Genomic DNA, 12,050 nt, shown 5'->3' on the forward strand with positions numbered 1-12,050 from the left:
ACTCCTCCTCCTCCTCAGCACCATCCTGGGGGGGCCCAGTGCCCGCCAGGCCGCTCGGGGCCGGGGGACTCTGCAAGGACAGGAAGGGAGAAGGGCAGCTGGTGTAGGTGGTGCAGCCCAGCCCCCAGCTCTGAAGACCCCCAGGACAGCTCGGGGGGGCCGGAGAAATCACTCACTGGGTCAGTGTTCTCCTTGTTCTTCTGCTCTTGACTCAGTTTCTCCCGTTTTTTCCTGTCTTTTTGCTTCTGGAAAGGGAAGAGATGGAGCCATCGTAGCAACGCAGGCCCTCCCAAACCCCCCCGACCCTGCACCCCCTGGGCTCAGGGACAGCAACTGCCTGCACCCCACGGGCTGGCAGTGACCCCCCCGAGGGCTCACCCACCTTCTTCTTCAGCTTTTTTTTCTCCGCTTTCCTCTTCACCCGCTCCTCCTCCGCTACCAGCTCCTGCGCGTTCCTCTCCGCCTCCTGGGGGAAGGACACGGTGACGGCCCCTCTCGCGATGCCAGCCCGGGACCCCCCAGCCCCTGGAGAGCAGGAGGGGGCGAGGGGGGATGAATTGCCCACCTCTGCCGTGAGCCGGGCCCAGCGGGGCGAGGGCAGCCGGTCCAGCCGCACCTCCAGGGCGCTCGGGGGGGCCCGGGGGGGCTGCGGCAGGGGCGGCTCCGCGCACAAGAAGGATTTGCGAAAGCCGCAGTAGCTGTAGGGCCGGGGCCGCTCCACCGGGGGAACGTCCCAAAACTCATCCCGCTCCTCGTAATCTGCGTCGGACTCGTCCTCGTCGTCATCCCCCAGCTGGTAGAAATCCTCCAGCCTGGGGCCTGGCGAGAGAGCGGGGGGCGTGAGGGGCAGCTCCCGGGCACCGGGACCCCCGATACCCCCTGCCCGACTCACCATCGTCCCAGAGCAGACACACCTCCCCCCCCTCGCACTGGATCACCGTCTGGGAGGGGCCCTGCGGCAGCACCGGGAGGTCGCCGAGGCCGGACAGGCGGTGCCGAGGGCAGAAGGGCGCTGCGGAGAGGGCGGGCGGCCGTGAGCCGGCGGAGGTGGAACTGAAACCGGGCCGGCCCGAGCCCCGCTCCCCGGCCCTGCCCCGGGCTCCCCCTTCGCGCCCCCCCGGCCCGTACCGCCGCTCCAGCCGCCGGGGCCGGGCGTGCAGCCCCAGGGGCAGGCGGCGGAGGCGGCCCCGCAGGCGGAGCTGCCCGGGCCGGACCCGGACCCGTCCCGGTCCCGCGTGCCGCCCCCGCCCCGCATCGCCGCCGGCCGCCGCGCGCCGGAAACGCGTCACGGCACCGACGGGAAGTGGGGCAGGGCGCCGGCTGAGGCCGCCCCGCTGCCATGTTGGGTGCGGGCAGGACGGCGGCCCGCAGGGCCCGCGCCGAGCGGCAGCGGCTCTCCGCGTCCCCTCCCGCCGCCCGCGCCTGCCCCGAGGCCGCGGGCCCGGCCGCTCCCCGCTGCTCGTCCCGCCCCCCCGCGCCGATCCCCTCCCGGCGGCCGGCCAGGCCCGACCTCCCGGATTAGCCCGGGCACGGCCTAAGCCTCTTTGCTGCCGCCGCCCCCGGGATGGCCCGGCATGGAGGCCGGCGGCGCTGAGCGACGCGGCGGGGAGCTCTGCCTGCAGGTGAGGCCACGCGGGGAGGGGGGTCCGGACACCCCTCACGGGGAGCGGCGGGGCCGGGGCGGTACCGGGGCGGGCAGGGGGGCACCGGGCCCGGGCAGCGCGGCGTCTCCATGGCAACGGCCCGGGAGGGGGCGTGGCCAAGGGGGCTGGGGGCGTGACCGGTCAGGCATGGGGCGTGGCTACTGCGGAAGGGGGCGTGGTCATCGCGGAGGACTCCGCCGCTGCCAGCGCGGAGGGGCGGGGCTAAGTTGATGGCCACGCCCCGTCTGCGGTGGCCCCGCCCCTCGCCCCAGCCCGGGGGTCCTGAGTCCCCCGCACCCCTCAGGTGGGCGACGCCGGCCTGGGCGGCCTCATCCTGCTGCTGCTGACGGCCCGGCCGGCCCCGGGGGATGGGGCGGCCCGCGGGGAGCTCCTCGAGCCTGGTGAGACACTCAGGAGGCTGCGGGGACCTTGAGGGGCTGTGGGGTCCTGGGGCGTTGCGGAGACCCTGAGGGGGTATGGGATTCGGGGGCAATGTGGGGACCCTAATGGGGTGTGGGGTCCTGGGTCGGCTGCGGGAACCGCGGTGGGTTATGAAGATCCTGGGGATAGTGTGGGGGACCTAACGGGATATGGGATCTGGGGGGAACTATGGAAGCCCTGATGGGGTCCTGGGACTCCCTGGGTGTCCAGTGGGCTGGGGGACTCAGGGCTGAGGTGGCAGAGATGAGGGGGTTGTGGGCAGAGGCTCCCCCACCTGAGGGTCTGCGCCCCACGCCGAGGCCCCTGCCCCACACTGAGGGTGCCGTGCCCACAGGAGGGCTGCGGGGGCCCCTGGCGCGCTCCCTGCAGCGGGCGGAGGCCATGCTGCGCTCCTGCGTCACCCCGGGGCTGTGGCGCCTGCTCCCCCCGCGGTCCCGCCGGCGCGGCGACGGCGACAGCGACGACGAGGACGACGAGGACGAGGCCGCGTCCATCGTGACCCCGCTGGAGCAGAGCTTCGCGGGGCTGCGCCGCCGCCTCCGCGTCTGGGAGGACCCTCGCACCGAGACCTTCCAGGGGCACGTGCGGCCCCGTCCCGGCGGCGCCGGCGGCGACTTCTCGGGGGACGCGGTGCGGCAGCGCGTGGCGGCGCGGGGGGCGGCCCTGCACGCGCTGCTGCGGCACCGCCACCTGCTCCGCCTGGCCCGCGACTTCGCCCGGCGCCTCAAGGCCTCCTCTGACTTCCTGCGGCGGCTGCTGGCGCTGCCGGGGCCGGGGGGCCGCGGGGCCCGCGCGGGGCCGGCGCTGCGGGAGCTGTGCCTGGAGCTGCGGGCGCAGGCAGGGCACTGGGCCGCGCTGCGGCGGCGCCTGCGGGGGGACGCGTGGCTGCGGGTGCTGCCGCGGCACCGGCGCGAGGCCGTGGCGCACATGCGGCGGGCGCTGCTGCTGCCGGCGCTCATGGCCGCGCGCCTGGTCTGGCAGCACGCTGAGGGGTGCCTGCGGGAGCTCGGCCGCTCCGGGACCCCCGCCCCGGCCCCCGAGAGCCTGGCCGAGCTCTTCCAGGGGCTGGAGATCTACAACCGTGTGGTGCAGGGGCTGGCGGAGGAGCTGGGCCCCGAGGCGGGTCCCGGGGGTCTCCCCGCTCCCTTCACGGTGGACGGGGTGCTGCGGGTGCTGGCGGCCGAGCGCGGCCGGGCCGTGGCCGAGCGGCTGCAGCCCCTCCTGCGGCCCCGGGGTGGGGACATCGGGGACGGACACGTGCGCTGGGAGGATGTGGCGGTGCCGTGGCCGCCGGGGCACGACGCCGCGGGGACGGACGCGGTGACGGACGCGGAAGGTTCCGGAGCGGAGGCGCTGCCGGGGCTGGCGGCCGAGCTGCAGGCGCTGTGCCTGGAGGACGAGGAGCTGACGGGACACGTTCTGGGGGCGCTGGTGGCCTCGGCCGACAGCCTGTGGCAGCCGGTGCTGTCCGAGAGCCCCGAGCCCGCGGGGCCGCGCCCGGGCAGCGCGGGCGGCTGGAAGTCGGTGCGGTGGCTGGACGCCGCCCGCGGCCCCGCGGCCGCCGCGCTGGGCGCCCGCTACCGCCCGCTGCTCTGGGGGGCCGCGGGCGCCGCGCTGGGGCACGGCCTGGGCACCCCCCCTGCCACCCCCGGTGCCACCGTCACCGCGGCGCGGGAGCTGAGCCGCACGCTTGCTGTGGGTACGTGGGGACACGGGGGGCGGGGGGTTGCAAGGGATCCCTGCCCCGCCCTGACCCTCTGTGTGCCCCCGCAGCCCGTGTGCCCCCCGAGTGCCAGGAGGAGCTGGGGGTGCTCTGCCTGCGCCTGATGTGCCGGAGCGTCCTCTGCAGCTGGGACGTGGGTACGGGGGGCCGGGGGAAGTGTGGGGTGGGGGACGGGGGGTACAGGGTTAGGGAGCGGCGTTAGGGAGGTCTGGGGTGCAGGTGTGGGGTACATCGTGGGCGTGGGGTGAGGGAGTGGGGGGTGATCTGGAGGGTGTGCAGTGACGGTGTGGGGCGCAGGGTTTGCGGTCCAGGGTGTGGGTGTGGGGTGCAGTGTGGGATGTGTGCAGCGTTGGGGGCTTCTGACTGTTTCCTCCCCAGATTTCACCTCTGCCCTGGGCTCGGGGCTGTCGGACAAGTGCTTGGAGGTGCCAGGGGGGCCCCCGGGGCCGGGGTGCAGCCGCACGGCGCAGCAGCTCCGGCGCCTCTTCCCAGCCCTGGCGCTGGCCCTGCGCTGCCTGCGCCCGCTGCCCACCCCCCCACACGGTGAGCGGGGTCCGGGGTGCCTGGGGGGGTCACGGGGGTCCCCTCTGTGCTGACCCCTGCCCCCAGCATCCCCTGGGGGTCCCTGCCTGCGGCTGCAGGTGCTGAGCCGGTGTCTGGCGGCGGCGGCGGCCGCTCACGCGTGGCTGACGGGCAGGGCCGGGCGGTACCTGGCGGCCTGGGCACTGCCCCAGTTCCTGCTGCTCACCCAGGGAGACCTGCAGGTACGGGGGGCCCGGGGGGCACAGGGGGGGCTGGGGCTCAGATTCACCCCTCCTGCTCCCCTCCAGGTGCTGAAGGCAGAGACAGAGCAGCTGGTGCTGCAGGTGAGTGGGACCTTCCCAGAGCTGGGGGACAGCAATGGGGACACCCCCCCAAAGCCGCTCCCCCTGTCCCCGTGGGAGCTCCAGCTGTGCCAGCAGATCCACGGAGTGGCCAACAACATCCAGGTACGGCAGGGCCCGAGGGGGGGGTCCTGAGCAGAGGGGTGCCCTGGGTGCCCGTGTCACCCCGTGTCCCCCCACCGTGTCCCAGCTCTTCTCCGGGGACGTGCTGCAGATGTTCTCCACCAGCTGCAAGCGGCTCTCGGCCGAGATCTTTGACCAGACGATGCCTCTGGGCCGGCACTGGCGGCTCGGGCCACGCGCCGGTGGGTGCGGGGGGCCGGGGGCACCTTGGGGTGCTGGGGGGGCCGTGGGGGGGTCCCGGCGCTGAGCGGGGTCCCCGCGCTCCCCCAGAGCTCCCCAGCACCCCCAGCGCGTACGCGGCGGCCGCGGTGCAGGCGGTGCTGGGGCAGGTGCTGCAGGGGGCACAGGCCCTGCCCCGCGATGCCCAGGCGCCCACCCTGGCACGGGTCACCACGGCCTTCCTGGAGGCCTGGATGGACCACATCCTCACCCACAGGATCAAGTTCAGGTACTGGGGACGGGGCTCCACACCCAGTGCCATAGCTGAGGGGCGGTGCCAGGGCCGTCTTTGCAGTCCTGGGGGCAGAGCAGGGGTCCCGGGGTCCCAGTGATGGTGCCGGGGGTCCGAGAGGTGGGGCCAGGGGTCCTGGCGAGGGTCCCAGGGGTCCTGGTGGAAGTTTCAGGAGCCCCAGCACAGTAACAGGGGTGTCAGTGGCAGTGCTGGGGGTCCCACGACAGGGCAGGGGTCGCAGTGGCAGGTTGGGTGTCCTGGTAGCAGTTCTAGGAGTCCCGGGGGGGTCTCGGGGGTCCCGGCGGGCAGTTCTGGGGATCTGGCGGCAGTTCCGGGATCCCAGTGGAGGTCCCAGGATGTGGTGGCGGTGCCGGGGGGTCTTGGGGAGGTCCCGAGGGTCCCACGCCCACCGTGGCCCCCGTCCCAGCCTGCAGGGAGCCATGCAGCTGCGGCGGGACTTCGAGGCGGTGCGGGAGCTGCTGTGCTCGGAGCGCTCCGGGCTGGCCCCCGAGGCCCGGCAGGCGCTGCGGGCGCTGCGGGTGTTCCGGCACACGGACACGGCCGTGCGCTGCCTCCTGCAGCAGCCCGGGGGGCGCGGAGGGCACGCCCGCGGCTGGGCCGGGCTGCGGCGCTGCTGTGAGAGCCGGGAACGGGGCGGGAGCGGGAGGGGACGGGCCGGGGGTGGCGTGGGAGGGGGTGGAATGGGAGGATGGGGTAGGATGTGGGCACGGGGTGGGATGGGAATGGGGATGGGAATGGGGATGGGAATGGGGAGGAGGTGGGGATGGGATGGGATGGAATGGAGTGGGGTGTGATGGCATGACATGGAATGGAGGGATGGGGATGGGGTGGAATGAGGATATAGGGATGGGGGGTGGGATGGGGTGGGGATGAAATAGGGATGGGACGGGGGTGGCACTGAAATAGAGGTGGGATGGAGATGGAGAAAGGATGAGGACGGGGACTGGGAACAAGGATGGGGGTGGAGATGAAGATGGGAACATCAGGGAATGAGCACTAGGACGGGGACAGGGAATCCCAGCAGGAGCCGGATCCAATATCCCAGTCCGTCCATCCCTCCCCAGGTTCGGACGAAGGCGCCCACCCCCTGGATCCACCCCCGGACCCCCTGCCCGTTCTGGACCCCCTGGAGGTGGCGGTCCCGCTACCGGGGCCGCCCCCGCCGGGCGCGGGTGGGGATGTGCCGGGCGATGTTCCGGGCGATCTGCCGGGCAGTGCCCGCTGTGCCGCTGCCGAGCCGCCGCTCCCGGGCAGCCCCCAGCAGTGGCTGTCCCTGCGGCTGCACCGCGCCCGCCGCTGGAGAGTGCCCGGGCTGCCCTGCGTGGGCAACAGCCCCGAGGGCTGACCCGCAATAAACACACCCCACCTGGCCCGGCCACCTCTGCAAGGGGAGCACGGGGGATGGGGTCTGACAGCACCGGGCCGGGATCTGAGATTGCAACTGGGACCGTTTACTGGTGGGGAGGGATCTGACGGGGACTCCTGGCGGGATCTGGGGGGTCCTGGAGAGACGGGGGGTGCAGGATGGATGTCCCTTGGGAGTCCTGGGGGACAATGGGGCAGCTGGGGGTCTCTTGGAGGCCCTGGAGAGGCTGGGAGTACCCTGGGGGCTTCCAGGGGATGCCAGGGATGCAGAGTGGGGGTCCATGGGGTCCTCGAGGAGACCAGGAGTCCCTTGGTGGTCCCAGGGGATACTGGGGGTTCATAGTGGGGGTCCTTGGGAGGTCCCCAGGGAGGTCGGGCATCCGTGGGGGTCCTGGGAAAGGCTGAGGGCTTCCTGGCTGGGGTCCCTTTGGGGGCACTGTTGGGGTGGCAGATGGGGGGTCAGTGTAGCCAGGACCCCCTCGCAGCTATGGGGCTGACCAAGGGGGATAACGAAGTGGCTTCTCAGGGCGTGATGAGCACGGACTGGGTGGAAGGCGGGGTTGGGGGCATGCTGGGGGGGGTCCTTGTCCCCCCGGGGCCGGGTTTGGGTCGGGCGGGGGTCCCTGGGAGGACCGAACCGCGCGGGGTCCTCCCGCCCGCCAGGGGGCGCGCGCGGCCCTGCCCGATGCCGTCGCGCGGCGCTGACGCTCCGGGCGCGCCCGAGGCCATGGCGGGGGAGCGGCGGCGGCGTGGCGGGGACGGGCCCCGGGAGCGGCCGCGGGACCCCAAACACCGCCAGCAGCAGAAGCAGCAGCAGGAGCCGCGGGGCCCGGGCCGGGGCCGGACGGTGCTGGTGGCCTCGGCGGCGGCGGCGGCGCTGGCGCTCGGTCTCGTGGCGGCGGCGACCGAGTGGAGCCGGTGGAGCGAAGCCTCGCGGCTCGTCACCCCCCACCCCGCGCCCCCCGCCGTCCCGCCCGGCTCCACCGGGCCCCTCGCCTCGCCCGCCTACTTCTGGGGCACGTACCGGCCGCACGTGTACTTCGGGATGAAGACGCGGAGCCCGCGCTCCGTCGTGACCGGTGAGGGGGGCGCGGGCGGGGGCTCCGCCCCGGGGGCTCCGCCGGTCCCGACGCCGCCCCGGGAGCCTCCCCTGACCCCCCGCGCCCCCCAGGGCTGATGTGGCTGCAGCACGGCGGCGGCCTGCGGCACACGTGCGAGAGCGGCGACGGGCCGGCCCGGTACGGGTGGGTGATGCACGACGGGGAGAACTTCGGCGTGCAGGAGATCCGCGACGGGCGGCTGCTGCTCAGGACGGAGTTCGTCAAGCAGCCGGGGGGAGACCACGGCGGGGACTGGAGCTGGAGGGTCACGGCGAGGACGGAGGTGAGCGCGGGGAGGGCGGGAGAGGCGTTGGGATGCCGGGGACCCTCCGTCACCCTTCTCCTCCTCCTGCTCCTACTCCTACCCGCAGGGCAAAGGCCCGGCCCCGCTCCTGTCCCTGTTCTTTTACGTGGCCACGGACGGGCAGGGGGAGCTGCGGCCGGTGCTGCACGACGGGACCCGCCTGGCGGCCGTGGAGGGAACGTCGGAGGAGCTCGGGAACTTCACCCTCACCTTCCTGCCCCCAACGGGGGAGGGTGAGGAGGAGCCTAAATACGCCAGGTGAGTCACTGGGGCACGACCCCCAACCCCTCCACGGCCCCTCCATCTCCACCTACCTTTTGCCTCCTTTTTTCCCCCCCATTCCATGACTCCATGTCTCCCTCTCTCTCCCTGTGTCTGCCCCTTTTCTCTTCCCTCATTTCCCCCATGTCCCCCCTTTCCCTAATATCCCGTGTGCCCTTCTGCATCCCATCTGTGTCCCCTCATCTCTCCTCCCTGCACTCCTCCATCTCCTCCACCTTTCCCCTGACTCCACGTCCCCTGTGTCCCCTTGTCTCCCCTGTGTCCCCCCTCTCCCTGACTCCTCATCTCCCTCATGTCTCCCCCAACTTGACTCTCCCACCTCCCCCCTGTCACCCCACCTGCCCCCCATCCCTGACCTCCCCTGTCTCCCTCAGCTACAACTTCCTGGCCGCGGGGGTGCCGGGGCTGCACCGCCTCACCGAGCTGGTCCAGCGCAGCCTCCGGGAAGCCTCGTCGTTCTCTCCGCCGGGGCGACCGCGGCGCCACTACCTGGGGGTGTCCAAGACGGGGGCCCTGCCCGGGGAGCCCCCGCGGGGGCAGCTGCTGCTGCACCAGGTGACGCTGGAGGCGCCGGCGGTGCTGGAGGTGCTGCTGGAGTCGGGCAGCGCGGCGGGGGCGCGGCGGGGGCGGCTGGCGGGGCGGGCGCTGGGCGCGGCGCTGGCCCGGCACGCGGCCGCCTTCGAGCAACGCTTCGAGGACACCTTCGGGCTGGGGGCGCGCGGGGCGACCCCCCCCCCAGCGCCGCTTCGCCCGGGCCGCGCTCAGCGAGCTCCTGGGGGGGCTCGGCTTCTTCCACGGCCGCTCCCTGCTGCGCTCCGAGCGCTCCGAGCCGCTGCCCGGCCCCGAGGCCGCGCTGTTCACGGCCGTGCCCTCGCGCTCCTGCTTCCCGCGGGGCTTCCTGTGGGACGAGGGCTTCCACCTGCTGCTGCTGGCCCGCTGGGAGCCCGCGCTGGCCCGCGACGTGCTGGCGCACTGGCTCGACCTCATGAACGCCGACGGCTGGATCCCGCGGGAGCAGATCCTGGGGGACGAGGCGCGGGCCAGGGTGCCCCCCGAGTTCGTGCTGCAGCACAGCGAGACGGCGAACCCCCCGACGCTGCTGCTGGCGCTGGAGCGGCTGCTGCCCGACGCGCCCCTGCCCTACCTGCGCCGCCTCTCCCCGCGCCTGCGCGCCTGGTTCTCGTGGCTCAACCGCACCCAGGCCGGCCCCGAGCCCCTCACCTATCGCTGGCGCGGCCGCGACGCCGAAGCCGAGCGCTTCCTGAACCCCAAGACGCTGGCGTCGGGGCTGGACGATTACCCGCGCGCCTCGCACCCCTCGGAGCAGGAGCGGCACCTGGACCTGCGCTGCTGGATGGCGCTGGGCGCCCGCGTGCTGGCGGCGCTGGCCGAGCGCCTGGGGGAGCCCCCCGAGCCCTACAGCCACATGGCCCTGGCGCTGAGCGACAACGCCCTGCTGGAGCGGCACCACTGGGCGCCCGAGCTCGGCGCCTTCGCCGACTTCGGCAACCACAGCGCGGCCGTGGCGCTGCGCTGGCACCGCCCGGCCCCCGCGCCCGGCCGGGCCCCGCCGGCCCCGCGGCTGCGCCGGGAGGTGCGGGAGGCGCCGCGGCCGCGCTTCGTGGGCGCGCTGGGCTACGTCAGCCTGTTCCCGCTGCTGCTGCAGCTGCTGCGCCCGGACTCCCCGCGCCTGCCCGCGCTGCTGGGCGCCATGCGGGGCGAGGCGCAGCTCTGGACGCCCTTCGGGCTGCGCTCGCTGGCCCGGGACAGCCCCTGGTACCTGCAGCGCAACACCGAGCACGACCCCCCGTACTGGCGCGGCTCTGTCTGGTTCAACATGAACTTCCTGGCGCTGCGGGCGCTGCACGGGTACGCGCGGGCGCCGGGGCCGCACCGCGAGCGGGCGGCGGAGCTGTACCGGGAGCTGCGCCACAACCTGGTCACCAACCTGTTCCGGCAGCACGAGGCCACCGGGTTCCTGTGGGAGCACTACCGGGACAGCGACGGGGCGGGGCAGGGCTGCCACCCCTTCGCGGGCTGGTCCGCGCTGGTCGTGCTCGCCATGGCCGAGGACTATTAGTGGGGAGTTCCCGTGCCCCCACCGTGAGCTCAGGGCCAGGGGAGGTGCTGGGGGGCTGTGCCGGAGCCCCCTCATCTCCCCTGCAATAAACCTCCATGACCATGGCCCGTTCCTGTCCGAGTCAGGGTGTTGCTGCATCCCCTGTGCTGCTGGGGGTCTTTGCCCAGCTCAGCCCCATGTCCCCAAGCCACGGCGGGGGTCTTTGTCCCCTCCCTGAGAAGTTGGGGGGCCCAACCCGGCCCAGCGCCCTCATCACACCAGGGCTCCGGTACTTCCACGTCTCTTTAATGGTGAGAGAATGTGCCAGGACCACCCACCCCCACTGCCTGGGCCCCCCCCCCCGGCGATGGGGCCCCCCCAGGCAGCAGCACCAGGGGCACGGGGGGAACCCCAGAAGCAATTTGGAGGGGAGGGGGCTCCGGCAGGGCCACACCGTGAGCGGGGTCACCGTGGAGGTCAGTCGGGGTGAGGGGCCCCCGGGGGCTCCGTGGTGAGTCCAGACCCCAGCAGGGGGTCCCGGGGGGGCTCAGACAGGCAGCGCAGGTGGGCCAGGCCCCCCCCACCCCCTGGCCCCCCGCAGCCCTCGGCCTCACCCTCCTCCTCCTCCAGACCCCGCCCCACCTCGATCCCCGAGTCCCCCGTGAGCCTCCGATGCCGCCCGGGGCCGCCTTCCCCCCGGGCCGCACCGCCCATCCCCTCTTCACCCCCCTCGGTGTAGGAGCAGGGGCCGCCCTGTGCCTCGGGGAAGTCCAGGGGGCCGCGTTTGGAGGGGCCCCCGCGGGCCGGCGGCTCCTCGGGCAGGGGCAGCTCCCAGCTGGCGCCCGTGCCGGTGCTGCTGGAGCCGCCGGCGGTGCTGCCCCCCGGGCCCGGCCCCGGCTCCGGGTCCGTCTCGTCGGTACCCGGCGCCGACAGCGAGGAGCTGCTGGGGGAGGAGGCGCAGGAGCATCCGCAGGAGCAGGAGCTGCAGCCCCCGGAGGAGCCGGGGGACAGCGAGGGGCTCCCGGGGCTGTAGGGCGGCGGCGGCGTCCCGGGGCGCTGGGCCACCTCCTCGTACGCGGGGAGCTTGAAGGAGGCCAACAGCCCTGGGGGGGACAGCGGGGTCAGGGGGGCACCCGGGGGGGAGAACGGGGCAGGGCTGGGGGGGATACGGGGAATGCCAGAGGACACGGGAGCAAAGGGGGCAGAGCTGGGGGGATGCGGGGCTGGAAGGGATCCCAGAGGGGAAGGAGCTGGACGGCTCAGCTCGGGGCAGGGCTGGGGAGGGGGAAATGGAGTGGAAAAGCCAGGAGGAAGGGGGTATGGGGAGGGGCAGGGGAAGGGGATGTGGGGTTACGGGGGGATGCAGGTGCTGGGGGGGCACAGGAGGGTCCAGGGTGCCCCGACTCGTACAGACACCCCACGGAAGGGGGTTACTGGCAGGGCTGGGGGCGCGGGGGGTCCCTGTGCCCACTCACGGAGGTCCCCCGCGGAGGGGGGGTAGTGGCAGGCACCGTGGTAGGCGATGAGGTTGATCTCGCGCTGCCGCTGCTGCTGCTGCAGGCGGAGCTTGGCCCGGCGGTGCCGGAAGGCGCAGCAGCAGCTCAGCAGGATCAGGATGGTCCAGAGCAGCCAGAACCCTGCGGGGCGGGGGGGG

The 12,050-nt window shown here is 73.8% G+C and overlaps 4 protein-coding genes across 4 annotated transcripts; 2 read left to right on the forward strand and 2 right to left on the reverse strand.

Annotated features, from left to right (window-relative positions):
- Nucleotides 1-21: 21 nt before the first annotated feature.
- Nucleotides 22-1,255, reverse strand: TTC31 (tetratricopeptide repeat domain 31; the record flags this gene model as incomplete). The annotated part of the gene is made up of 6 exons (XM_027672632.1): nt 1,129-1,255; nt 893-1,012; nt 566-819; nt 383-466; nt 177-245; nt 22-70 (listed from the first exon to the last, which is right to left on the reverse strand). Coding segments are annotated over exons 1-6 (703 nt in total), but the record flags the coding sequence as incomplete, so codon positions are not given.
- A 1,764-nt stretch (nt 1,256-3,019) lies between these two features.
- Nucleotides 3,020-6,702, forward strand: CCDC142 (coiled-coil domain containing 142). The gene is made up of 9 exons (XM_027672630.1): nt 3,020-3,783; nt 3,858-3,944; nt 4,186-4,350; nt 4,417-4,571; nt 4,638-4,796; nt 4,882-4,996; nt 5,085-5,262; nt 5,693-5,901; nt 6,351-6,702. The coding sequence occupies exons 1-9, from the start codon at nt 3,042-3,044 to the stop codon at nt 6,629-6,631; spliced, it is 2,091 nt and encodes a 696-aa protein (XP_027528431.1). The 5' UTR covers nt 3,020-3,041; the 3' UTR covers nt 6,632-6,702.
- A 906-nt stretch (nt 6,703-7,608) lies between these two features.
- On the forward strand, nt 7,609-10,521 carry MOGS (mannosyl-oligosaccharide glucosidase). Its single transcript, XM_027672629.1, is given in 5 exon segments — nt 7,609-7,730; nt 7,823-8,034; nt 8,123-8,313; nt 8,712-9,066; nt 9,068-10,521. Coding segments are annotated over 5 exon segments (2,142 nt in total). The 5' UTR covers nt 7,609-7,696; the 3' UTR covers nt 10,418-10,521.
- Nucleotides 10,522-10,681: 160 nt separating this feature from the next.
- Nucleotides 10,682-12,034, reverse strand: WBP1 (WW domain binding protein 1; the record flags this gene model as incomplete). The annotated part of the gene is made up of 2 exons (XM_027672628.1): nt 10,682-11,499; nt 11,872-12,034. Coding segments are annotated over 2 exons (789 nt in total), but the record flags the coding sequence as incomplete, so codon positions are not given.
- Nucleotides 12,035-12,050: the final 16 nt, after the last annotated feature.

The sequence above is a fragment of the Neopelma chrysocephalum genome, unplaced genomic scaffold (assembly GCF_003984885.1).
Source record: "Neopelma chrysocephalum unplaced genomic scaffold, ASM398488v2 Primary Assembly neopelma1_97493, whole genome shotgun sequence".
Taxonomy (NCBI): Eukaryota; Metazoa; Chordata; class Aves; order Passeriformes; family Pipridae; genus Neopelma; species Neopelma chrysocephalum.

Coding starts and splice junctions, on each gene's coding strand:
- CCDC142 (XM_027672630.1), top strand. CDS start 3,042: ATGGCCGCGCGCCTGGTCTGGCAGCACGCTGAGGGGTGCCTGCGGGAG. Junction 3,784..3,857: donor GAGCCGCACGCTTGCTGTGG/GTACGTGGGGAC, acceptor GTGCCCCCGCAG/CCCGTGTGCCCCCCGAGTGC. Junction 3,945..4,185: donor CCTCTGCAGCTGGGACGTGG/GTACGGGGGGCC, acceptor TTTCCTCCCCAG/ATTTCACCTCTGCCCTGGGC.